The sequence below is a fragment of the Ambystoma mexicanum genome, chromosome 2q (assembly GCF_040938575.1).
Source record: "Ambystoma mexicanum isolate Mex_15411 chromosome 2q, UKY_AmexF1_1, whole genome shotgun sequence".
Taxonomy (NCBI): domain Eukaryota; kingdom Metazoa; phylum Chordata; class Amphibia; order Caudata; family Ambystomatidae; genus Ambystoma; species Ambystoma mexicanum.
This window is the reverse complement of record NC_090924.1, coordinates 353,896,572-353,924,111: the sequence shown is the minus strand read 5'-3', so window position 1 is coordinate 353,924,111 and position 27,540 is coordinate 353,896,572. Positions and strand designations below refer to the sequence as shown.

The 27,540-nt window shown below is 46.6% G+C and overlaps 1 protein-coding gene across 3 annotated transcripts in view; it reads right to left on the bottom strand.

Annotated features, from left to right (window-relative positions):
• Positions 1-27,540, bottom strand: part of CACNG3 (calcium voltage-gated channel auxiliary subunit gamma 3) — a 382,985-nt gene that overhangs the window by 29,725 nt on the left and 325,720 nt on the right. For all 3 annotated transcript variants that reach the window (XM_069647370.1, XM_069647371.1, XM_069647372.1), the window contains exons 3-4: positions 10,504-10,587; positions 5,503-5,643 (exon numbers count right to left, since the gene is read on the bottom strand). In XM_069647370.1, the coding sequence (XP_069503471.1) occupies positions 5,503-5,643; positions 10,504-10,587 (225 nt within the window). The remainder of the gene's footprint in view (positions 1-5,502; positions 5,644-10,503; positions 10,588-27,540) is intronic.

Here is a 27,540-nt window from a genome sequence, read left to right as displayed (position 1 = left end):
ACACAACACAACCCCCCGACCCACACCACCTGGTGTAATGTGTACCTGCAGCAGAGTCACCTACCCGACCTTCTGCTTTCCCATGACCACACAACACAACTCCCCCACTTGGCGTCCTGTCTCCCCCACACCCATGTTGAGGCTGCACAGAGTAAATGCTAATTGAATGAATGGACTATGAAAGCAACCAGAGCAACACAATGATACTGCTTTAAAAAACATAACAAAATATAGTGCCAGGCGATAGTGATTAAATAGCTGTATTTAAGAAAATGTATGACAATTCTCTGGAAGGTTGAGTGTACAGCTTACTTCATGATGACAGGGCATTCTCATCGCACACAGCAGTACTCTATGACATAAGGCAATGCTCTAGTGAGAAGGTTTGCTTTTTGGCTCTTCAAATGATCTTCAAATACAAAAGCTGCTCTGATATGTGTTGTGGCCTGTGTGACGAATTGACTTCTGCCCTGCAAGAGTACATGGATGAGTAGAGTCTAAAACGGCCACTCAGCCCTCACACTTATACAGAGCAAGAGCCAACACTATCATAAAGGTAAAATAGGCACAGTTAAGTGATATACCCCCTTCGGCTTTCGTGGTAACGTGGGCCGAGGGAAGGCTTTACTCTCAAGAGAGGTGTGAATGTGGCTCAGTGGCAACCCAAACAGCGAAGTGTAACAGTCCAAAATAAAGGAATGTCCAATCAAGGTTCTATAAAAATATATATTTGAATCAAATACACCATGTACAGTAATAACTAACTACAAAACTCTTTAAACACTGATCCCTGATGAAAGAACACAGCATATGCAGATATAATAGATGCAGCACTCTGTGTAATCAGATGAGGGCAAAAGGCAATAACAGACAGCAATGTTCAAAGGATGTATTTTTTGAGGTTGCAAAAGGGATTAAAATGACCTATACAGTCTCTAGGGCCCAAAGATGGATTAGGAGGGGGCATATATTAGTCATTGCAAAGGTCTTGATGGTTTGACAGCATCCAATCAGGCTTCTTGGCGTCGATCACGTATTATCTTTAGTTCAAAGATGTGGCTGTCATGGTGGTCCAGCGGCGAGCTGATGTTGGGTCAGGGTTGAAAGGAAGGTAGCTGCGGTCTTGAATCGTCAACTCAAGATGTGTGGATCAGACGGTCACCAGGTTTGCTTTGGCGGTTGAGGATCGTCAGCGGTCAAGCTAGCACCGGGATGTGCAGGTGAGTCGATTCTCTGTGGGGTCTTGGTGGTCGCGGTTCAGGAGATACCAGGGTCGGGTCGATCAGACGAGGCTGGTGCTTTGGACAGTGCTTCGGACGGGGACTTGAGCAGTTCTTCGTTGGCTTGAGTAGAGGCAATGGTGCACTTTAGTGGGTGTATTGCAGTGGCAAACAGAGCCAAACAGACAATAGTGGTTCGAGGAACAATGAAACCTAAAGGCAGTATTGAATGGTCCTAATAGTTTGCTTGGTGTCGAATATGCTTAAATCACGGCTCAGTAGGTCGATGATGAAAACAGTTAAACTGGGTGTTCTGACTTCAGATGCTTTGAGTCCTACTCCAGGGTCTCAAGGGCCAAGGTTAGTCCTTTCCCGGGTTCCCAAACATGGGAGAGGCTGAGACACACCTTACGGGTTCCTGCAACACAGTGAGGTCCTAGGCAACAGGGTGGCTGGCAGAGATGTGGTCTTGGTCCAGCAACAGCAGTCACCCACAAATGTCCATGGGGATGGTTAGGGGACAAAGCTTGCCTCTGCCTTGGAACACCTACCTTCACCTCGCAATTGGAGAACTCTGGAAAGCACTGCTCAGCCAACAGGGTCCAACAAAGTCTTTCAGGATTGTAGTCCAGTGTATGATTCAAAGAAATGGTGTGTGACCCTTATTTTAAAGGTCAAATCCCACTTGCTTTAGCTAGCCTGATTTAGGGGTCCACCTTCTTCAGAGGTGTGGATTGTGTCCTTCTGTCATCACACCCAAAGTGCTTTTTCATAGAGGGAGTGGGGGGGACAGGAAGGAGAGAGGCAGAGAGAAACAAAAGGGCATAATCTTGCCCAAACTGTACAGTTGTCTCCCTGGCTTCACTAACCCTGTGACCTCCCCATCTCAATAAAATCAAAGCCCTTTAGAAATGCAGCACTCTGGTGTGAGACCTAGCCCTTTGTGAATGGGTGTGCCCATTTGATTCCTATTACCAGGCCATCTTCCTGTGGAGTGGCAGTCTCTGGGGAAAAGGTGTTACCTGTCCTTACAAAGGAACAACGAGAGGCAATCCATGCAAGGCTACAGTCGGCCAAGGGAATGAATATACATAACCCTTCCACAGCTGAACTGGGCCAACAGGGTTGACACATGTGTGATATCAATTTATTGTGGCTGGGATAACTATGAGAGATGTTGGCCACCTTAGCCACACTACTGTATGGCTTTTATTTACAGTTTACCTTGCCACCAGGACAGGATCCTCAGAGTTATGCATCTTAATGCAGCCCCTCTGTGGCATGGACTTGGCTGTCACTGCAGCTATCAAGAGGGCACCTGTGACTCCTCAACCGGCTCTGTGCCACTGGTAGAGCAGGTTCTGTTAATCAGGACACTGATGCAGCAGGACACATGTACACACTATACTTTTGGCATGGAGATTATGAAAGGGGAATCTAATCAGCAGATTTCCCTTGCAGAGATGGGATTACCTGCATAATTGCATTAAAACAAATCAGAAAAAAAGGACTCATGTGCCCTTGCCAGACGGCAAGTCCTCATAGCCCCCTTCTATGTGAAGTACTCCACGATTCTCCTGGGTTTCCTAAATTAGCCTTTCGCTCTTTCCAGTGAACCATTGACAGCGGGTCTCTCACCTAAGCCTGGATGCCACCGGCTGTACTTTTACAGTGATAAAGGAATGGAACAGGCTGAGAAAGACACCACCTTGGCATCACAGAAGGGATTTATGGCCATGGTTTACCCACAGATGGGCATGATTGCTGCCTAATCACTTCTGGCAGTAGCATGTGAATGTGGGGGGAGGTGAGGTGCCAGCAGCATTGTATTGGCGCTAGGTAGAGGAAGGAGCCAGCCAAGAATATCTTTTTCTTAAAAACCCATTTACATGCAACGGAGAGCAGGTGGCAGGGCTGCCGGCATGCACAGACTGGATGAGGGGGTGGTTGCCTGCTAGCTCTACACGTTCATTCGTAAAGCTTCAGACAACAGCAAGAGCCATTGTCTTCAGTAGGTTTGGCACAGATAACACTGCAGCCCTTCTTAACCACTCAGTGCTTCAGGGAATCTCCCTCATCCTTTTGGATACTTCTTTCATAAACAGAAAATCAGAGCTGGAAGCTATTCTGAAGTAGTAGCTAAGCAAGTTTAAAGCATTACGCTGCTCTCATGAATCAGGCGTTCAATCCTGCCGAGTGCCTGTGTATATTTTCACAAATATTTTTTAAGATCAGACAAGGTTGGCTCCTGTTATAGCCAATAACTGGTTCTTCGGTAGGGTCTCCGAGAAATACATACTAACATATTTGCGAGGATACCAAACTAAATGTGTCCGGTGTTTCAACTAAGTCATCAATATTTAACAAAAACAGAAAAAAGCCCTCTACATTAACGGGGAGGAGAGTGTGCGGAATGTACCCATTCTGCTTAGGGATACTGCATCGTTTGCTCTGAAGAATGTGAGTTATCCCAGACTCTACGTACTAGCATTTTACAATTTCATATGAAACAAGCATTGGCAAAGCCAACAATTGTGGCCTTTTTTACAGTCATTGGATAGGCATTTGCCAGGCTCTGCTGCAAAGGTACTACCTGGTCCTAAGATGGCAAGAGCTGGAAAATAGTGTGATTGCCTCGACAAATGATAGCAGTACCTGGTCAATAGTAATCTAATGCTATACACAAGCCAAAACTGTTGACTTTGTCAATGCTTGTTTTTAATAGGACTTAAGTGCAAGGAACAGATATAAATCAACTTGCTCAAGCACACTTGGCTAAGGCCTTTTTATAACACAAGTAGCAAATATTCTGCTGCAATTTTGCCATGAACTCTCCACAGATTGCTTCGAAAATACTCTGGCAGGTCAAAGTTTGATGCTATTGCATGTTAGAGTTAGCTAAAAGAGATCCCAGGAGGATGTGGCAATGGCTATGGGGATATCCATGCATGGCCATGGGCAGTCAATGAGGTGAGGGGGATAAACAGCTAAACAACGCCCAGAATCTGTGTGTCCCTCCTCACATTTCATCTCCCTCCTAGCTGTACTCCAATGCAATTATTCCAGTTTATAGATGGAGCGTAATTGTTGTGATTAATCATGGAATCAGAATTTTCACGGGGTCTCCGGTTGATAACCACCAGGTTCAGTTTAATCTCTGTATTACCTGTGAATTATAAACACACAAGCACACACGCACACACACATGCGCACACGTATGTACATATGTACGCACGCACGCACGTATGTACACACATTTTCAGATTGCGCACATATTATGGTTATAGCCTAATTTGGACTTTCGTCATTGGAAATGTCAACCATTTCCATCCTTCATATCGAATCATCCAAAGCGGACAAGTTGTATTTAATTGTGTGTCCTGAAGAAGCCAAGTGAGGTGCAGTGGCTCTCCCACTATTTCCACTTCTTGGAGCGCCACATATGGCTGAATTGATGACTTATTGATTAGTGCTCACCCTGCTGAGCTACTATATTGTGTAGAGGTTGGTTTAATTCCATCGTTGTCTTTGCGTTACCAAGAGGGTGAGCAATAATGCTTGTATGAGGGGCGAAGGCTTGAATAGTTGTCTTAAACGGTTTGCCAAGTGAGTGGATCATAACGTTTGCATGTGGAGTGAATGTTTGATGAGTTGGCATGGAGTTGACTTCGCCAATATCTGTAATCAACTTTATTAATGTTGCCAATACATTTGAGCGAATTTAATGTTCTAAATAAACATCATAAGAACAGAACTTATTTGTACAGTGGATGCATGTGTGGATATATTGACCTTGTTGTCATAAGACATAGCAACGGCATTTTACATGATGCTTCTTGGCAGAATTCTTTCTTGAGGACACCCTAACTGATTAAATTAGTTTTAATCCAGGATGCTAAATGGAAAAGGATCCGTCCATGTTCTGCTTGACTTAATATTGAGGACTGAGCTGCTACACTGGAGAGATGCAAAGCAGCCTAGTGGGTTGATGCAGGGAAGGCCAACATTTCCAGTTGCCCCAATGGAAAGAGGAAGTGGGCACATCTCTGAACAATGGAGCTCGCCCACCAGTGCCTCCCTGACCTCTTTGAGCTCTGCACAGTCCCCACAAGGTTCAAGTAGGGCACCTCACTTTCTAAAGCCATCAGTCTTACCATGGCCACTGATCAGAACTTGCGTCTAGGACCGCATTACCCTCCTAGAATGAATGCGCATGGGCGCGATAGTTCCGCACGCCGCCCAAACCCACAAAATGGCATGAGGTTGGCTGGGGAAAACTCACCTGCAGACACAAAGAAGATCCCCGCACTTAAAATGACATTGTGTCGACTCTTGTAGAACTCGCTGGCAGCAACGCAAAGACCACCAAAGAAGAGCAGCCCCACACTCAGAATGGGGAAGATGCTGGAGGACCGAACAGCCCCTGTAAATGAGATACACAATACAAGATGTAATCACTGTCACTCTCTCAAAATAACTATCAGCGATAATATGCAGCGTTGTGTGCGTGGGGTGTGTTGAAAGGTATGCACAGTCATTTTAGCGTTGGTGCATGTTTTGGATGTTTATCTCATATTGTACACTGTGGTTACATGCTCTGTGTGTGTGTATGCATGCACAATCATCTGTGTTTTCTGGGTGAAGGCAGTGTGTGTGAGTTTTATAACTTTGTGTCTAGTCAGTGAGTGATTGCTGTCAGTACACTACGGACAATATGGTTACTATATCATTGTAAAGTGATATACATGTATACAAGAATGGATCACCATAGGTATCATTAATATCAGCAAGTATAGGCCCATATTACCAAATTTTTGTGAATGCAAGCAGACGTCCAAGGCCAAACGATAATTGTGTGTTGTTATATAGCAGTTACGCTTAGGCGCTTCATATAGAACAAATATACATACAATATTACCCAACATGTGTTGATACTCATTTATTAACCTCAGAAGGATGAAAGGCTGAGTTAACCTTGCCGGGAGTCGAAACCTGCAACCTGCAACCTGCAGATGACACACACATTTTACAGCAGCAGTCACTCAACCCACTGAGCTAGCTTAACAGCTACAGCTATCCGAAAATCAGCCACTCCAGAAACAAAGAGCTACATGCTGCTGGCCAAAGACCAGGATCCTCAATTTAATGTACAAAAAAAAAGGAAAAAAACATTTTTTTAGTGGTAGCAAGGAGACCACAAGGGTAGCAGGGGAGACCTCAGGGGTTGCAGGTGTGACCCCTGGCGACCCTTAAATGACGTCCCTGTAAGTGTGCACTCGCCTGGGCTTTTTTGAAATTGTTAATTAAATTGAATGATGGTAGACAAATCTCAGGCAAATGTGCGGGACTAATCCGAACACATTTTGCTATGATTGCAGCATGACAAAAGCATAGATCTTTGTACTTTGGGTGGAAACAGCCTACAGTCACAGTCTGCCCTGTCATATTTACTTGGGATATGACAGCCAGGAGTACTCCCTGGCATCTCGAGAGAGGGGGAGGACCAAGCTTCCTCCTGCCATGACCAACCTGATTAACTGACAAAGGCTCCATGGATCCGCCCTGCTCTTTTGTGGGGCCCTGCAGCTGTTGGCAGCGATTTGCATACCAATTAGAAGGTAATTCAACCAGGCCCACATGGGGCCTGGCTGCACAGGTTAACAAAGGAGACAGGAAAGCCAACAACCTTTCATATGCAACTGCGTCAACCTGAAGCCAGCTCCCGCCCTCACTATCAATGACAGTGAACTGTCATGTTTGGCACTGCATGTTTACAGTAGTTCACCCCGCAGCCGGACCCCATTCATAAGGGAAGAGAATGTGGTTTGTAGGATCCAGAGAGTCTGGTCTCACTGCAGCTTCAAGGGAGAACTGCTGTTTTAATCAGAATCCACAGAGACATCCATTAACCAGAGAGTCTTTGATCCACATCAGACAGGAAGATGGGTGGCACTTAGTGTCACATGTTTTCACCCCTTTAACTTTCCTGTTGCAAAGCACTCTGGCTATGTTATGTTATGTTAGGTACACTTATTAAGCGCATGTTCACCCTCAGGCATCATGGCGCTAGAGGAGAGAAGTCAGCGTACCCAACACGATCTAAAACAGGTAGGTTTTCAATGCTTTTCTAAAAGCAAGGTGATTCACTGAATCTTTCAGATGGAGCGGCAAGCCATTCCAGAGTCTCTGCAGTGACAGAGAAAGCACGTCCACTAGTGCGTGAGCGCTTAAATACAGGAACGGCAAGTATGGCCTCATACATACAGAGTGATTGTCAGTAGGGTCCCCAGGATTGGTTCATTATGGTAGGCATAGCCTACACCAATCACTGTGGCCCTTTTGGCTTTCAAAGAGGGTTGAGCCCCTCATTTGGCAGATCATCTGAAGACTTTGCAAGGAGTAGCAAGAAGAACTCATAATTGGACCCTGGCTTAAGGTACAGTCGGCCTTACATCTTTAGGTATGTGAAGGAAGGCCAGGATTTCCAAAGAGAGAAGCAGGATCCCTCCCCTAAACATCTCCCAGGGAACAGAGGGAGATCCAGAACTCAGAGGACCTTTCAGAAGCTCCAGAACCAGTACCCAGCCAGCACACAGTGTGCCCTGCTAGGCTCTGCAGCAAGCTTCCTAGGTAGTAAGCGCCAGAAGGTCTCTGAACCCAAAACCAAGGACAAGGCAGGTGCCTGCCACACACTCCTCAGCTTTGGGCCATCCACCTTAAAGGATGACACAAGCTCATTGAACAAGCTGGGAGAAGTGCCTTGACAAGCATCTACCGACATCTGCTTTAAAGGACATTTTTGAGCCAGTTGATTTCCGCGAGTTGCAACCGTCTGCAATGCTGACCGTTCTTACGCCGCAATCGTTTAAAGACATCGGAGACATCTCCACCAGTGCTTCAGAACTGTCTAACAGCACTGAGCCAATGATTTGTGACCCTGAACCGCTGTGTAGGCCAGCCTGAAGCCGTTCGCCCAGCTTCTCTCGCCGAACAGTCTTGCCGCCTGATACCCGCAGCGGACTCCGCCTTGAACTCTGTCACAGAAGCCTGCAAAGCACACTGAAGCGGACTCGACTCTGTCGAGCATCAAAACACTTACAGCATAAGGTACACTGTCGTTCTTTCCCCCTGATGCTTCCCAGAAGGCCCAGAGAGACATTTTAAGACCCATTGCTCCATTTGTGCTGAGGCCAAGTAACCTTGAACTGTTTATTTATCATAACAACTACCCTCCTGTCAGTATCCAGAGTGCATCCCTTTTCCTTCTTTGAAACTGTCTGTCCTCTGCGTTCCTTTACAGCGTGTGTTGTATTTTGTAGTGTTGCTAGAATTGTCTGTTGTGATAATAATAAAGTCAATATTTGTATACAATCTTGACTGGACGGTCCCTTTTATCATTGGGTAATAATTGCATTTTCGCTATGTTGCAACCAACCAACGATCAATGATCTTGCAGAGAAAAGACTGCTGTTCCATCCACGTTACCAAAATTGGATAAAGAAGGTTTATAATTTGCTTGTGTTTCCAATCTGTTCGGGTCCCTTCTGGTGTAGTAGATGTGTGGGACTGATTGATGGTTTAGAAACCGATATTCATACCTGGACCACTGGTGCCCCAGAAGTTGATTCGTCACAGTCTGTGTGGTGGGTGTATGTGAATATGTGATATGCTGTTGTTTACTGTATGTACATGAAGAGTTCTTTCTGTCTCCGTGCTTCGTGCATGTTGTGTCTGATACTGAAAGCTCAATCACTGGGATGCATGCAACAAAAAATACAGAATATAGTGGTAATTCATCACTGGTGAAATGGCAGCGTGCTGACCTTGAGCAGGACAGAGAGGCAGGAATCTCACAGAATAGCGTCCACTCACACAAAACAATCCCGAAGATCCAGCCAGTAGACAGTTTTCATAAATCATAGAAGTATTTACACCACGGGGAAAAATGTTCAGCCTCTGTGACCCATCCAAAAGTGCATATTGTTTCAACATATTGGGTGTGCCAGAAGTGTCTCCAGGCTGGGGATGTGCAAGTGGACAATGCCTGTCTCTCTGCAGGCTGTGTCTCTGGGCTGGATGGAGATGGCCTGGATTCTGTTGGTCAATAAATGATGTATTGATGAAAGCTCAAAGCCCACCTTCAGAAACACCAAACTGGTCATATGCAAGTAGCATTGGGCTGCGAGGATCGCTCAGGGGCAACGCGTTAGTTCTGGGAGCAAGACAGTGCAGAACAACACGGGTTCAAATCCCGCTCTGCGCTTAGAGACTGGTCTCAGATATTAAGCGTGATTCATGAATCAGCATTGTGTGGAGTGGGAAATGTGCCTCTTTATAGTCGTACTCCCTCATAATGAGGTGTCATCCCTGCATTGTGGATGGAATGTGGGACAAACATGCTGCTAACAACTGACACTGGGCCTCATTAGGACCCAGGCGGTAAGGGGTTTACGCCGGCGTAAACCATGGCGCCCCTTACCGCCTGAGTACGAGTTCCCTTAGCGCCATGGTGATTTTAACGCCTGCTTTTAGCAGGCGTTAAAATCCATGGCGCTAAGGGACCTTGTTGTTAATTACGCCACCGTAATTTACGGTGGCGTAATTAACGGCTTCCCCACTCCCATTATGCCCTATGGGGCCAGAAATGGGAATGGGGAAGGGTAAATGGGGATTGGGGACTTACCGCCCCGCCAACCTCGGAATGGGGCGGTAAGTCCGCCAACCCCCATGGCGGAATTGGCAGCTTAGCGCTATGGACCATGGTGCTAATAGCGCCATGGTCCTCCGCCAAGGTCCTAATGAGGGCCACTGTGATTAGTGTAAACTGAGAGATCGTCTGGTCTGTGAAGTGGCCACTAAGCTCTCTGAGCAACTTGAGAGGGAGCTTTGCTGTTTAAACTCTGACCTTGTGTAATCGGCAGGATAATCTTGGTGTCTAGCCCCCACCTTCTAAAAATGAGTGTTACTGTATAGAATCTGCATGGGAACTGCCTGCACTCCAACCAAGCTCTGCTGGATAAAACCCAACCCTTTAATGGCTGTGTGATCAGCAAGACAGCACTGCCCTAATGTCCAATCACCAACACTGTCAAATCTATGCAATCTGCAGCTATCCCTGCTATCTAAGCCTAGAAAATGCACTGTGAACCTTTGCTAACTCAAACTTTAAGACAATAATAGCTGTATAATATAAAAGAAATAGGGATAGCCTCACATTTTAAGGTGTTAACGTAACAAGTGTGCGCACCAAGATCATAAAAATAAGAAACGGTGGGTTCCTTACGCAGTAAATATTCTGCCGTATCCTGTTCGTAATCCGCATCTTCTGGGAAATGATCAATTTTCTTGCAGACGCCTCTGAAATTTCCTGTAATGGAAAAGGAGAATTGTATTTAAAGGTCAGGACCACAGGGAGGGCCATAGGCCGATTAATCTACACACTGCAAAGGGGAGAGGGTTTGTTCAGGGCGTTCTTTGCAAGGGAGTTGGAGAGAGAAAACCGGGCTGCATATATGTGTATGAACATTCTCATGATCATAAGGGCATTTCCTAGCAAAGGCCATTCCGCTTGATAACGCCCCTCGAAGGTATACTACTTTCAAGCAATTTGGGCTATTCTACTCTGATCGATACTCAGCTTTCCTAAGGTGCTTTACTCTTATCCAGCACTCTTTATTATTTTAGTATCTGGATCCCAATATAGCTCTGACAATGCCTCTACAGCCTGACCAGCACAGCCCTTGACATGCGTGTAATGGGCCCCTTACATAGTTGCATTAGCGCATCTCAGGAAGGGCCTACAAAGCCGCGACATGTTGCAACGTTAGGATTCCACACAAGGCTCGGTCAATGTTCCTCCATCCTGACCTGCTGCATCCACTGCAGTCTTGGTTCTGGGACTCCTAGTCATAATGTCACTGTGCGCCTGATTGTTAACCTGCCGGTGACTCAAGAACAGGAGCTACATCCGAGGCTATGCTTATGCATTTCTTTTCTCCACCTGATCTACACATGATGTTCGAAAACTGGGATCCCATATAGAGCTCCTACACTGCACCTCAATTCTGACGTGCAAGTTCTGCAACACGTGTACAAACACAGATACCTGATTCCGTCATCAAAGCCCTGCAAATACCAGAAGGATGTCTAGGGCACTGCACTACTGTTGCACCATCAGGCCCTCATCTCCTCTCCTTGCCTCCAGTTTAGTGGTAGTTCCTCCAGGCGGTGTGTTCATGCTGCCGCATGCTTCACTTACTGGCTCCCAGGCCAGGCTTCATTAATGAGTTTGAACCAATTCACATATTACGAAGAGTCTGACCTGTCCTATATCATTCGGAATCATTGTTTAGCGATTGACAGGGGTCCCCACTCTCTCCATGTTCGGTGAAGCCACAACACTGATTAATACATGGTATGAGAATGGGTTCGAATCACGATGAGGAAGAAGTCCTACTGGTACCCCATCCGACAATTCCCACCACATATTCGCTACCAAAAATACACCAACAAATGCACACATCACCATGGGTATGCCTTATCATGAGTGGGATAGGGTGTATTACCAAACCAATGTCAGAGTATATTGACGGCAATCATGAGAATTTGTAATCACATTACAGTGCAATACATGGGACTCTGAGGATCTTTTGGATAACCTCAAGAATGCAGAATGGCGTAAGGATTACCATCTGTTGACATTTGGTACCAAGCCTACTCACGGAAGGGTCCACCCCTGCTCCAGTGGGAGCTGGGAGTAAACTGAAACTAAGCCACAAAGTGGTCCCCACAAAGAATGATTCTAACATCATCTATCAAAAAAATATTGTTCTGCCTAACAAAGCCTAACAGGTGTTATACAAGACAACCTACTTTCAGTGAGAGAATCACTGTTAGTTTAACAAAAGAGCTCAGATCATATATTGTTCATTATATGAATTCACAATATTTTATTTTATTTAAGACCAAAGATGATTTCCTCCAGTCAGTGCACACTCAAATTTCACCACTGTACACCATTACAGAGGAACCTTTAGCCTCAAACACGTATCAGACATTTCCCTTATTTACATGCTCCTTGATTATGATAGAAACTCTCTGACTCGCGCAGAGATGTTCTTTGCAATCTTTTTTATATGGGTAGACAAAGTTACATTTTCTGTTTTGGCTAATAAGTGGCGCTAAAGCACCACCTATAATCCAGAACTATTGCATTAGAGTACAGCTAGGGAGAAAAGGCTTATGGATACAAAGCTTGTAGGTGTTTGGTTATTTACCCACCCATTGACGGGTCATGGCCATGCTAATTCACATGCCCATTCGTACCCACATGCTGCCCCTCCCCGCCCAAAACGCATCTTCGTTCCCAGGTACTTGCACCATTTTTCAGCTGCTACTATCAATGGCCAGTTAATACCACTATGGCAGTGCCTAGCAAATGCCTTCCCCATGACTACACAAAAGCCCAAGCTGTTGGCATTGCCAATGCTTGCTATCTACAGGAAGCAAAGATGAAAAATCACCATTGGCACAACACTGGCGGAAAGAATACTCAACAGAGGGGACAATTGGACTGTGGTTCTTTGGGCTCCTCGGAACAAAAAAGGCAGAATGCAGATGGAATTGAGAACTAACAATGAAGCGGCACAAAGCCAAGCTTATTTTCCAACAATTAAAGAAAGACTTAAAACAGACAAGAAGCTAAAAGAATGTTTATGATGCACAATGGCAGGGTGACTTAACTAGAATGATGGCATTTCCAGTGAAGGAACACCTGAAGATTAGAAATAAGGATCAGAATATGATACTTTTCAATGTTTTACTAACTTATGCCACACATTTGTTTCTCTTATAAAAATTATGCACATATAGTTGGGTTGCTATAAATCACTGTGGCCTCTTCCACACAAATACTCCTTGACTTACATAACCGTTATGTGACGTTCATGTCGCTTGATTTACAGTGGCTTATTATTTGTACTAGGAAGTTACATCTTAATAATATAAAAGGCCAGATGTCTGTTTGTCCACTGCAGTCATGCGCAGTAGAGGCTGCCCAAAACGCACAGAATGCTTTGCTAGAGGGAGCAGCTGTCTTAGGGTATACAGTGGTCCAATTCTCATAGCTTCGCCTGTTGTCATCACTAGAGGGAGTTGCTGCCTTTGGATATTTAGTGGTCCGATTGTGTTAATGTAAACCTGCACTTTGGCCGGTGTACACAGGCTATGACCAGTGCTTTAAGTGGGCCGGGGCCGCCCCGGCAGTCTCCAAAAAGTGGGGCTGAGGAGGGGCCCTCCCGGGGCCCCCGGCCCCACCACGCCATGGCAGGACACATTATCCCGCCGCGGCCGCAGCCGCGACGGGAGATGCGCCCGCCACTTTAATGTCAGGCAAGCTGACAGAAGTGCCAGCCAGGCACAGCGTTGCTGTGACTGGCTGGCACTTCCGTCAGTCACTGTAACTTTCTCTGATGACCCCTCATCTGAGGGGCCATCAGAGAAAGCTAGAGTCTCTTAGTTTTCCCTCGCCAGGTCACTGACCCTCAGCGAACCCCTGGGCTCCATGATCTAATAATTAGTATTAGAATGTCAACTGTTTAGAAATGATCATAAGATCATCTCAATACTGAGAGAAATTCTAAGGTGGCCAGCAGCAATGTCAAGAACAATGGGCCTCATTACAAGTGTAGTGGTATTCCATTGGTAAACCAGCCGGAATGCCGCCAAACGGAGTTAACGTTACCACTGTTACCACAAGTGGCGGTAAGGCAGGTGTTAGTCATATTTACCATTTGCTGTCTCGACAGCTGGAGAACACATCGTACATTCCTGGTTCCAGGAGTCCAGGTATACTCATTATACCTCACCATTTTCTTACATGCCTGTGATTCTTGTGTTTTTCTTCTTCTGCCCGGCTCGTTATTAAAGTCTTCGCTTCATGGGCAATTGCAGCCTACGACTGCTTACTCAGATGTGCAGGGCCTGCACCACATACTTACTTGTTCTACGCAACTTTGAGTATTTCAGAATTGAGAATTTTGAAGTGTTTGATTTTGCTTGTGCAATTTGAGTAGCTAATTCGATCTCCACTAATATGGTTTTCTCAGCACACAGGATACTGGTCCTGGCTTTTATCCTGTTGATTCAATGGGCCTCATTACGACCCTGGCGTTGGACCATGGTGCTAATAGCACCATGGTCCATGCCGGTAACTTACCGACTCCGCCATGGCGGAATGGGGAATTACCGCCCCATTCCGAGGTTGGCGGGGCGGTAATACCCCATGCCGCCATGGCCTTCCCCATTCCCATTTTTGCCCCATAGGGCTCAATGGGAATGGGGAAGGCGCTAAGTACGGTGCCGCAAATTGCGGCACCGTACTTAGCAACAAGGTCCCTTTGCGGGTTGGTTTTTAACGCCTGCAAAAGCAGGCGTTAAAGTCTCCAACCCGCAAAGGGACCTCGCAATCAGGCGCTAAGGGATTACCGGTACGGGTACCCTTACCGGTACCGGTAATCCCTTAGCGCCAGGGTCGTAATGAGTCCCAATGTCTGAGACTGGATACAGGTATGATTTGGGTACTGGGAGTACTGCTTGTTTTATGTTTCATTAAGGTTTAGCTTTACTTTTTGATAAATTGACTTTTTCTTTCTTTTTGTTTGTCTGGACATGCAGATTCAGCCCTGATGATGAACTAATGTCCGAAATGCATTGACATCACCCATGCAAACGGTTTACCTCCCTTTTTACTATTGTATATTCAAGCATTCTGAATCCTCTATTTTGTTAACACGTTTATTTTCTGTGCTTCACACTTAATGTGCCTCATATCTGTGCGATCACTCATTGAACATGTATATAAAGGCCACTTTGGCCCATTGGTGTGCTGCACTCAAGGCGACTCCCTGAGGGACTCATGTATATGACGGAGTTAGTCCCCATTTTTTGAGTCCATAGGAATCCATGGGGATTTTGGGAGAATACTACCGGCGGTAAGTCCGCTGATTTGGCCGTTTTGGGGAAATAAGGCGGCAGAATTACCTCCAGCATTTTGCTGGAGGTATTTGCTCCACCTCACCGCCAAACCTCTAGTAAAGCGGTGCAGTAATGCAGCGCTAAAGGAGTTTCCTCTGTTTTACCTCCGTTTTACTGCCCTTTTTTACTGCACCACCGTAATTGTAATGAGGCCACTAGTCTGTTCTCTAATTTTACTCTGACAAGGTGAAAGGTGAGTGCCAAGACGACAAACGAATGCCAGCGTTCAAATGGAGGTTTGAGAACGCGGGCCTCGAGCACGGAGGGAGCTCTGCGAGATTATGAAGGGGCTACATACTCCCTGTTTAAGGTGAGCTGAACAGATGTAATGTTTTGCTCAAGAGGATGGTTTTCAATGGCAATAACTACATGGTACTATTTTCTATTGTTTGGATGAAGGCTGACATAACACATATGTACTTCAAGGGGAAATCCTCAAGATATAAAGCACTACACTGTTTTACCTTGTAGAATAAATACTGCAAAGGAAAATGCAGAAACCCGTGGCCAATGTATTGGGAGAGGCCTTGTAGGAATGAAACAGGAAACCTTCATTTCAGGTTAGCTACACCCACAGAGGGCCACCACGGACCATGACATGTAAGCCTACCTCTGTTTTAAAATGCCTGCCCCTTACTCTATTCATAGCAGGAAGTTTTAATGAGGCAACATATTAAAAGCAAGATTATACACTGTCAACCAGAAGATCGACCTTCTCAGCCACACACTCTGAGGTGAGAGTGATTAATAATATTCTACGGAAAAGAAATGGGCGAGGAAACTGCTGTAAAGTGCTGCATAGCTGAAGATATAACACAGACCCTGCTTTTATAGGAACTAGTATGGGTCTTACAATTATCGAACCAGAGAAAAAATGTAAGGATTTTAGTTTAAACACTGGTGGGAAGAAAACACATGCAATTGCCATTCAGCCTCGCTGTACCATTTGTATATCAAGATAATTGCACTAAAGCAACCATGGCAACAGAGATCTCTCATCAGGTATGTGTATAGGGTTGGTGCATACTAGTAAAAGTCTCCATGCTACTTATCTTCTGAAATAATGGAAAAGGTTTAGGCGACCAAGGCCAATCCATCCAAAGCATATCATGTTACATAATACTGTTGTCTCTTGACTCTACCAATCATATTGGCCCTCATTACGACCCTGGCGGAAAGTGACTGACCTGACCGCCATAGCGTAAATAGCGTTTCCGCCATTGCACGACGGAGTAAAGTGCGGCTAATTCCGACCCATCGGGCACGAGCACTACGCCATGGCGGAAGTGCAAAGTCTGCGATGGCGGAAATGTCCCCAAAACGCCCCTCACCGCCGTCGTACGGCGCCCTAGGTGCAATTCCGCCACCCATCTTAGCGGTCACCGTAATGAGCGGCAATCGGAAAGTACGGTGACCGTAAATATACGGAAACGGAAGTAAAAACATGGTCCCGGAACGGGAAACAGCACGCCGTACACCTATAAAATCAGAATATCCACACAACCATAAAAAATACTACCCTGAGACACATCCCAACCCGTCATCCACCCTAGTGAAAGCAATAAAAATGGGAAAAGTAGCGAAAAAAGCGTGCGACCGCAAGCGGCAGGTCCACTTCTCCCGTGAGGAACTCACCGTGCTCACAGAGACCCTCCAGGAGAATGCTGCCGTCGTCTTCTCGACGCAAATGACCAGGACGGCACTTGCGAACAAGAAGGCCATATGGGCCCTGGTGGCACAGCGGGTAAGTGCGGTGGGGACCGCACCCCGCAACCCACAGCAATGCAGAAAGCGATGGGACGACTTGCGGATACGCGTACGGAGCATACTATCCGCCAACCGTAACATTGCCACAGCTACCGGGGGAGGATCGGAATCACCCATCAAGTTGACCCCCTGGGAAGAAATCTGTGCCTCCACCATTGGAATGGAGAGTATAGAGGGAGTCGGAGGGATGGAGAAAGGAGTGCAGACATCCGAAGAATCAGGTAGGTGGCCCAAATAAAACAATGCTAAATCCACAATGTCCAATCATGTGAAGTACCATGTGTCCACATAGTGCAACAGTAACACATGTCCAGGAGAACGTCCACATACATTGGCCTGATAGCGCACTTTAAAAGTCACATTAAATACATAAATAATTAAAAATCCTAAAAACACCCTCTACACGTGCAGCAGGCACACCCTAACTGCAGGCTGCAAAACAACTGCATCCTCAATCCACACAAAAATGAAACCACCTCCAAGGCCCTGACCCAAATCACCCTCAGGTACCACCCCAATGCATGTGATACATTGCCATTCCAATTTCCACAGACCCATTAATAACGCTCGCCCTCCTTTACTCCACCACAGGGTCCGATTCAAACGACGAGCTCCAGGACACCCCTACCAGCACACCTGCAAAGAGGGCCAAGACCAACGGCCAAAGACCCTCCACCTCAGCTGCACGGATCAAGACACGGCAGCAGCACAAATCAAGTGGCAGCACACAGGAGGGAACTTCAACAGGCACCCCAGCAGCCAGCATGCCCACAACAGCACCACCACAGGTCCCCCCAATGGATGCCACAGAAGGCACTGCTTCTGGTGGCAGCAGCACCATAGGTGACACTGCATTAATGGCAGCATGCTCCGACACAGAAAACGGGGATGTCGATGTAGGATCCATCCATGACCTGTCTCAATCCCCCTGTTTGTTTCATCCCGTACACCATGAGGATACCACGCAGGGGCACCCACAAGACGACGACTGGTCATCCCCCACAAGCCCTGTGGCAAGGCAACATGAGGTGACCAGCCCCTCTGTGACACCACCGCAAATGGCCATGGCACAGCAGAGGCAACAGTCCCTCGACCAGGTGATCGTGCAACAGCAGCAACTGGCCACGCTCCTCAAGGACCATGCTGATGAATGTGGGGGTACTAAGGCAGCCATAGAAACATCAACTGAGACACTTAGGGCACAAATGGAGAGAAGCACCGAGAGCCTGAGGGGGGAACTGCATGCAACGTCCAAAGACGTATGTGCTGAACTTGCCGCTGTGCGCCGTGTGCTCACTGAGCTCTCACAAACCCTTAGGGACATGCATGGACGTGAGAAGGCAGAGACATCATCCGTTGCAAGTTCCGTCCAGGGCAGCCCCCAACGTAGATCTGGGAGGAACCTGCGCTCCACAGGCAGGGGTGCCCCTGATACCCGGAGAGGGGACTTGCAATAGCGTCTGCCCACTGACAATGAGCATCTTTCGACACTGGTGTTCGGGGGGGAGGTAGGAGGGTGGAGGGGGTGTGTTGGGCTCACTTGGGTGGCGGGTCGATGGGGTGTGTAACATAATTTCACATATGCTATAAACATTGCACAATCATCCAATGAGATGTGTGGACATTGATCTTTGTGTACGAGGCCTTTATAGGCGTACAGTCCATATTGTGCATGTTCCAGACACACACAGTGCCACAAGTCCCGTGTCCATGTATCAGCCACCAGGCGTGAGTGCTAGAAGCATGAATCAATGAGAATCTGACGAATGTCACGGCCCTCCTGTGCCTCGCGGACTCCTTGAGGTGCTGCCACATCCCCACCCTCATCATGACCATCTTCAGGTGCTTGCAGTTCTGCGTCAGGGGGCATGGGCACATTTCTACGTACGCACATGTTGTGTAGCATGACACATGCCATGACCATCTTTGCAACCTTCTCATGGCGGTACAGGAGTGCCCCGCCAGACCTGCTGAGGCAGCGGAAACGAGTCTTCAGTAGGCCGAATGCCTGTTTTATGACTACACGGGTACGTGAGTGGGCATGGTTGTAGTCCTCCTCATGCTGGTTCTGTGGGTTCCGGAGTGGTGTAAGGAGCCATCACTTCAGTGGATACCCGGCATCACCTGTATGTGGACAATAAAGGATGTTTGTGGAATGACATTGCTACGTACGCACCCCCCCCCCCTTCCTGCCAGGTCATTGCCGCATCACATACCCCACATTATCATGCATGAAATGAGACTCACCGAGTAGCCAGGATCTGTTCCCTGCGTTTCGCTCCATGTAGCGTGGTATTGTAGAGTTCCTCAAGACCATAGAATCATGGGTTGATCCAGGAAATCGGGCACAACAATGTGTAATGATCCTGTTGGAGTCACACACCATTTGTACATTAAGAGAATGAAATTGTTTTCGGTTGCGGTACTGGGCCTCCATGGCATGTGGGACGACCAATTCCACATGGGTGCAGTCGATGGCACCAATGCAACCCGGTATGCCGCCAAGTGCATGGAATCCCACTTTTGTGTTTGTAATTTCCTGCTCCGAGCGTGGTAGAGAGATGTAGTCGTCTGCGTGCTTCAGGAGGGCATCGAGCACTTGCAATAGTGTCCGTGAGAACACTGGCTGTGAAATGCCATGCAACTGTCCGACTGTGTGCTGGTAGGTGCCTGTGGCCAGGAAGTGGAGTACAGACACCACCTTCAGTAGGGGTGGGATGGCGGTTGGGCTATCTATCATGCTGACAAGGTCAGCCTGTGTCATGTCCACAATGGCGGTTATGGTGTCCCGGTCCAAACGGTAGAGGGTGTGGATCTGCTCATCAGTGAGGTTGAACGGATGAGCTCGGAGGCGTGGGATTGCGGGCTGCCTGCGTGGTGGTAGTGGCTGTGCTGGTGGGCCTTGCTGGCCCTGCCTTGCCCTCCTCCTCCTCCTGCGTCTCCTCTGTGCGGCCGGTTGTTGTAGTAGTTGATGTTCGTCTTCTTCTTGAAGTTGGAGTACTTGCAGTGCTATCAGGTCCCCCAGGGCCAACATCGCTAGTCCTGCCGGTAGCATTTTGGAGTGGGTGTGGTTGTGGGAGGGGGTTGGGTGTGCAATTTATGTGTTTTCAGGCTGTATAGCCTCCACCTGTGGTGATTCATTCCACCTGTGCAAGCTGCAATCCCCTTTGGGCGAGCACGTCCCGCACACAACGCTGCAATTCGACGCATGGCATCTTGCTATTACAATCATGTATTTGATCCCGATGGCAGTGAAATATTGGTTCATATGTTCATTCTGCTATGGTCCCATTGTTTCACATACTATCTTTGCAGTCGCGAACAAACTTGTGAAGGGTCAGTGGAATGTAGTACTCGATTAACGGTGGACCCTCATGCAGCACTGTACCGAGGTTCACCGACGGGCGGGGCGTCCCATTTGTGAGTGAAGCCAGTTGCCATTTTCACACACTGCCGCACTACATGGATGAATTTGTGATTTCAAGCGGTCACAGATGCCTTTTCAACGTGATGTTGCAAATGAGGAATTCGAAGGACGGCGCTTTCGGTTTTCAGCTAGCGGCGAGGAGACGCCCACAGGTCTGACTGCAAATATAACGTTCTATTGTTTAATGTCCTTGGGACAGGGGCCATGGCGTGAATGCAATGATTGATATGAATAGTATGGGATGCGCAATAGCGTAGTGGACGATAAGGCAGGACGTTCCCAAATACATGTTACTTCACAACACTGGAATTCCGGCCTGGAGCACAGTGGATTTTGCAGACTGCATTACGCACAGACTCAATGGAAATTTCACATGTTATGTGAGTAAATAATCAGGCGTTTTCATTCCGGGATGAGGGAATGATGTATGGATGCATGGACAGATGATTTAATGGAGAGTTTGCCATGTACAGGGCTTTTTGGAATCTATCCACCTCCCCTGGGCTATGTGATGCAGAGCTGCCATAGTGGGACCATCGTCTATCTGCCCTTGTTGAACCCTCCCTGTCTCGACGCGCCTTCAAACACTTGTGTCTATGCACGTTACTAATCCCATCTAATGGATTCTGTTTTGACAGACGCATGCACACAAACACTCGTTTGTAATAGTGTTTTCACCTCGATTTTTATAGTTATGATTCGCAAGTGATTTTGGGTGGGAATAATCCATTTGAGTGGGCTAGCATGCATATGGCTGTGGATTTAGTGTGATCATTGAAGTGAGTAATTCAAATGAAGTTCTGATGCCCATACTATTCTTTTTCATTTCATTTGGGTGACAGGTATCTCCTCCCCTTTTGCCGCTGCCATCTGTATGCCACTCCTGCAGATGGCTTTTACTCCGGACACCTGCTGCTTCGTGTTAATCAGTGGAGCACCATTACGATCTTATGGGACGATCGCCAATGGGCCACATGCCCTTACGCAGTACTAGTGGCTAGGAGCAACATATCGACCTTTCAGCTGGACTAGTGCCTACCTAATGGGACAGCCCTGCGGTTCTAGGCGCTTGCATGTTGCCTGTTTGAACGTGAATGTAGCCCCTGTGTACCATGAAGGAACAGGGCGTCACACAAGAAGAAGCTGGTCATTTATTGCGGATGCAGCCCACAATAATAAAATATATTTTGGAGTACATGACCTAATGGCTGTATGGGCTTGGTGATTTTGTTGTGCATTAAATTTCTATTCTGATATTAACCGTGTAGCGTTCTTCTTTGCAAGTAATGTTGCATATTCCTATTTGTGGAGCGATGTATTGTGAGAAGATCTGCATTGGGTTCCGGCTTCTGAATATAGTTGCGTGGTACTGTACTGGGCGTGTTTGCCTACGAAGCCCAGTGTGGTCAGGGATAGGGGCTACCATTATGACTGTTTTAATGATGTCATGCTCAGGGGCGGGGGATTAGCTTTTGTGTAACAGATGCCGGTCAGCCAGGTGGATTGGTGGAATGATGTGATTATGAGAATATGGCTGGTCACAGGTGCCTGTGTTTGCGTGCGTTTCTTGGAGGGAGACTGAGGTCATGTCCATTGGAATAGCTTCTGTATTCGTGCCATCTGTGCCCTGCAGCTCCCATTGGCCCCTCTTGAGATGAGCCTGGCTGCTCAGTCACTCTGCCAACTTGTGTGGTACATGCTTATGCTGATGGTTGGTTTGTTTACTGGCAGGAGTACAGGGCTGGTGCAGTCTCACTCAGGATACTGCTTTGAATGTTGCCTTACACTGGTGTCAGTCGATGGGGGGGCCTGTTTTTGTTTGTCTCATATTTCAGTTCATGTTGCTGGACTTGAACCTTCACATGCCTGTGCTGCATCAGTGCGGCAATGGTGCCATGGCAAATATGGATGGCCACTCACAAGGCACTTGGAGCCCCTAGATTCATTTGTTCGTTGGCATGCATGGGTGACTTGTACATTTCACTGGTTGCATTGTGTGACTTCATTGCACCTACGAGGAGTTGTGCAATGTGGCCAGGGAGTGGTGTACAGGCACTCAGTAGGGCCTTTTACGGTTGGTTCGCGATGCCGTACTTCTCACCATGGCGGAATGGTACTTTCCGCCATGCTTGATGGCGTTAGGTACATGTCCGCTAGGGTCAGAATTTGCGTACCGTGCGCCATGGTGGTAATTACGGTTTGGCATGGCGCGCGTGCGCGTACTTGGTGCAGTTAGCGTTGGCATTCACTACGGTGTCGCTAATGGCATCGTACTTTACGGTGACGGGTCATAATCGCACCGAGCGCTATTCGATGGCGGTATTGCATTTCCGCCATCATTTTTCGATTTCCACCAGGGTCGTAATGAGGGCCATTGTATGCTGTTTATCCTTTTCCCCTTTTCTTCCTTCAGTTTGTGTTCTTTTGTGTGGCGCTATTTTTGTTCAACTGGAACATCTTAGCAGTGTTTGTGCATGGGCAGAAGGTTCTCCGTAGAGTTGCAGTGAAGTTATTGGGAACTATAGCCAGACAAACCTTAACTCAGATAGAGTGGGGTGAAAAACAATGACACCCACAATGTAAAGCTAAAAAAGCACACTTTGACAAGGTACACTACACTACACTCGGAGCATTGCAGGCAAATCATTTCAGGAACCAATTCTTGAAGTCTTAATAGCTGGAACATTTTTGACAAAATTACAAAGTTTATGCAGAGAAATGTTCTGATTAATAAGACATTCTGAGGGACCCTTTCCGTATATTCAAGGATTACTCCTTTATTTGGGAAAAGTGCAGCCCTCTTCCATATACATTTCGTACCAGTAACTCGATCCCTGGGGTGTAAGGTCCATTTCTGGAGAACAGCTGCAGCAGAACCCTAAACGCTTACCATACATTTTACCGCTTTGATCTGTACACCCTCATGTTTGTTTTATTTTTGCTCTTTTCATCCCCCTCCTTTTGATCCTTGAATGGCGGAGAGTGGCCCTCCCATTTCTATTGAACTCTTTTGTCTCTGTGAGATTGAGCTCTGCCTCTTTTCCCATCATGCCTCTGCTTTCTGGCACTTATCACATGACAGGGGAAAGTAAGATGGTTTAAGCCAGGTCAGCCATTTTGGAATCTGTCAATCCCTCTCTGGTTGTAGGAGGCACCATGTTGAGCGACCTGACAATCTCAACAAAACGCTGGTTTCAAGGTAACTCACTGTTTCCTTTTCTGGGGTCACAGGTGCTTTGCAATAGTACATACAATGGAACAGAAGAACAGCTGACTGGAACCATTTCTCACTGGCTGGTATTTCAGAATCCTGTCGGTTGTCTGCAATGTTAGCCTTTGTGATGTCATTTATTGATATCAATGATTGAATGTTTCTAATGCCTCGGCTTGCATCTTTCATCCAGCATTGACTCTCATCAACAGAGACATACTTTGGGCCTCATTTGGACTCTGCCGAGGATCCAGCAGGATGAACCTGACTGCGTGCGTGTCCTTCTTCCATGGTCTACTCTGCCTGATTCTCCACATGGAGCAGATTTAGGCACGGGAATTCAGGCACAGTGGCTAACAGTTATGGTGGCCACCATGAAGAAAACATGTGAGCGGTCATCACAATGAAGTCATACCAGCTGCGCATCCATTTTCAAGGTGGAAAAAGACATGGGGCCAGATTAGCAAAGCTTTGTCCTTGGGCAAAAAAGCAGAGCAAACGAATTTAGCACCAATTCTGGGGTTTAGATAGTACAGAATCGAGCAAACAGGTTTAGCGCCAATCGGTATTATCAAATAAGAAATTCACTAGGGCAAAACAGACTAGTATTTATTCTGTTTATTGCATAACAGGAAAAGAAGTGTAGTAAACAGCATTCGTTTTAGGCTGCACTGCAAGACAATACAAAAAAAGAGTCTGATTTATTTGTGCCACCAGTGCAAACGTTTTTAGATACATATGGATTGTCACAAAACCGGTTCGCTCCATTTTGTATTATGAAAGCGTTTGCTCCATTTTTGCACTGGTGCAAATGTGAGATAATCTGGCCCCTGACCTGGGTGCATTTAGCGAGGAAGGTGAAATTCCCCGCAGGGACTGGGGAACTCCGCGGAGCAGATTTTCGATCAAGGTTTCCGCTCTGTTTGGAGAATCATTTGCAGAATGGTGCACGTGCGGGCAAAAATATGGACAAATGGTTACCCGGTATTTCCCATGTATGCAACATTCTGCACCCTCAATAGAATGAGTTTGTTCAGATGTGTGCATATGTATATTTTTTAATACTTTATAGAGTTTTCTCAAAGAAAACATACCTTGCTGGACAGCAATTGGGCGGGTGGAATGGTGCAGTGTGGGAAAAGGACTTTTTACTATGTCAATTTTCTAAGGGCAATCTCAGTACCTGCAGTGATACACTGAGGTCTTGCCAGCAGACAAAGAGGGCGGGCTTATATAGAAGATCAGGTAGATGTAGTCAAGTCCTCATGAAACAGATTAGGGGACTGGCATTTCCTAAACAGAAGGGAATTAAAAACACATACACATTTGAACGAAATCTTGCAAAATATAATGCGACTTCCACTTACATAGGGGAGCTGGCAAGTGTGACTGCTGAAAAGACTGCGTGCATGTGCCCGGTTTCATTGAAAGCTGTGTTTTACAGAGAGTCGCACTCGACAGGATAATTTTACGCTGAATATGTTTGCTGCGCATATGAACATTTTTCCTAATCTTTTATAATTGGCAGCAATTTAAAATCGTTTATCGTCACACGTTGGCACACTGGCTGGAAGAGGTTATCCTCTGCAATAGTTCCACATTATTTGAATTTTTCACAGTTCTGTGCAAGTGTTTATAATTGGGATCAATTGCGTGTTTTGAGCACCAAGGGGGAGAGACTACACTTGTGCCGTGCACTTTAGAGAACAACCTGCCTGTGCTGATTGGTTGACTCCCAACAGGAAGGGCTTGCAGACTTCTCCTGAAACCCTGGAGAGGAGGAAACTCTTGGGGGCTAGAGTTGTGCATTTTGGAATCAATATATGACAACCCAAGTGTCATGGAAAGCCTCAAAGCATGATCACCCCCGAGCCAACAGACCTCTAACAACTACCACTCCCCTGAACAAACTCACTCCAAGACTGATGATACCAACGTGTAGCATAAGCCGTCAACACTGTCCCACCTGAGCCAACAAACTATGCTCACCATCTGCTGGAGAGTGTTGAGGAAGGGACATCACTATCCTCTGGCCACTTCCACATTTTCTTGAGGGGAAACCCCTGGGAAGATCCTCTTCACAGCCAGTGAGACAACAGTCAGTTCCAAAGAGGCACAAAATGGCAACTAGATGAACAAAGGGAGGTCCAAAGCAAATGCTCACTCTTTCTCTGTGGACCTTAGCTTTATGATAGCCAGCGGTATCCCAGAAAGCCACTGTAATCCAAAAATTGTGGAGCCAATAGGGATACTGCTGAGTAACCAAGCACTCTTACATTGTTGAAGCAAAACCAATCCGCTTGAAATTTGACACAGACTCAATTTAGGAGAACTCCTTTTCTCACGCCAAAATGAAAGAAGATTGGCAAAGCCACTCCAGAGCTATAGGCGTTCATTTTCAAATCCAGGGCCGCACAGACACAAATATCTATGGAATCTAAAATCTTAAAATGTGGGATAGACATGCAACCCATTGCTGTTGGAGGAACAATAAAGGAAAGAAAAGAAGAAAAATGAAGGATCCCCGGCACATGATGCCATGCCGGCAAAGACAGGTTAATGAATGTGTCATTTATTATGTCAGCTCCTCCCCTGTCTCGATGCTAAATAAACGGAATATGCACATCTCTAATGGCATCTGACTCCTCCCTGCCGCCATACTGCAGGTGTGAGAGGCAGTGCTCATTCAGACAACCCTACCCAGGAGGGTTTGCAGAAGAGCTGAATCTGCAAGCTATGGGGGATAGGAACATGCTGTGATCAGGGTCATGTAAGCATATGATGTCACTGCTGAACATTGACACATGTAGGTACAATAGACACGCAGCACATATACATCCACCATGAAGCTACATGAACAATAGGTCAAACAGCACTTAGACATGAAGAATATGCTTGTATTCAATAGGTTATAAAACATATACTTTACAGATGCTGAAACGCAAGACGCACAAGAATACATTTAAAAGCTTGCTTCATGCAGAACGCAACTCAAATGAGTGGCCATGTAAAACAAGATGGACAGTGCAGCCACATTTGGGTGAATGGGAGACATTGAGAAGCCTCGAAGCTGCAGGGGGACCTAGTTCACTGAGTTAGCAGAAAAGCCAAATCTGAACAGCCCAGACAATAGGTGTCCATGCCTTGACAAGATTACTGTGGAAGGAAAGTTTGGATTGACACTCAAGAGGACAGACAATAACAGTTCCCAAACATGAGGCACATTCCTCTTAGATTGGGCAAGGAAACTAATAAGGTCAGATTCTCATTAACTAAAGCTTAATATTAGAGAGAAAGTAGCTCAAACAAGTCTCTATAGGCCAAGACAGGTAAAGACACCCGCATTAATAAGAGCTAAGATCCTTATAAATGCTGAGCAGAATAATCCAATACGTGGTCTCCACACACAGGACCTGCACTTGCAGGATAATGTCTATTCATTCGATTCAGAGACAGACAGACACTGAGACCTTCATTCCCATCCAGTTCTCGGGACAAACGATACAAGGTAGTGGAATGTTGAAAGCCAAAACGTCCTGGCTTGTGGCATGGAGAATCAGAAATGGTAACCATTTTGGGAAAAGTAGCACTTTGGCGCCATTCTCACCAACCCTCATTGTTGCTCATGTGCTGGTAACATTCCAAGGTGGCAAGGCTGAGAAAGACACCACTGACCAAGCTCTACCCACCTTTAACGCTCGTCCATCAATGTTACAATGACCAATTATACTGAATTATGATATGTTTTCACTTGTATCATTTTAGTAGGTGGTCGCAGGCGGGGCCACCAGAGAGAGTGCGGCCAATGAATGTACTAACCCCTTTGGAATGTATATCTAGTTGATTCCCCTAACCAATCCCTTCCCACATTAGGTTTCCTT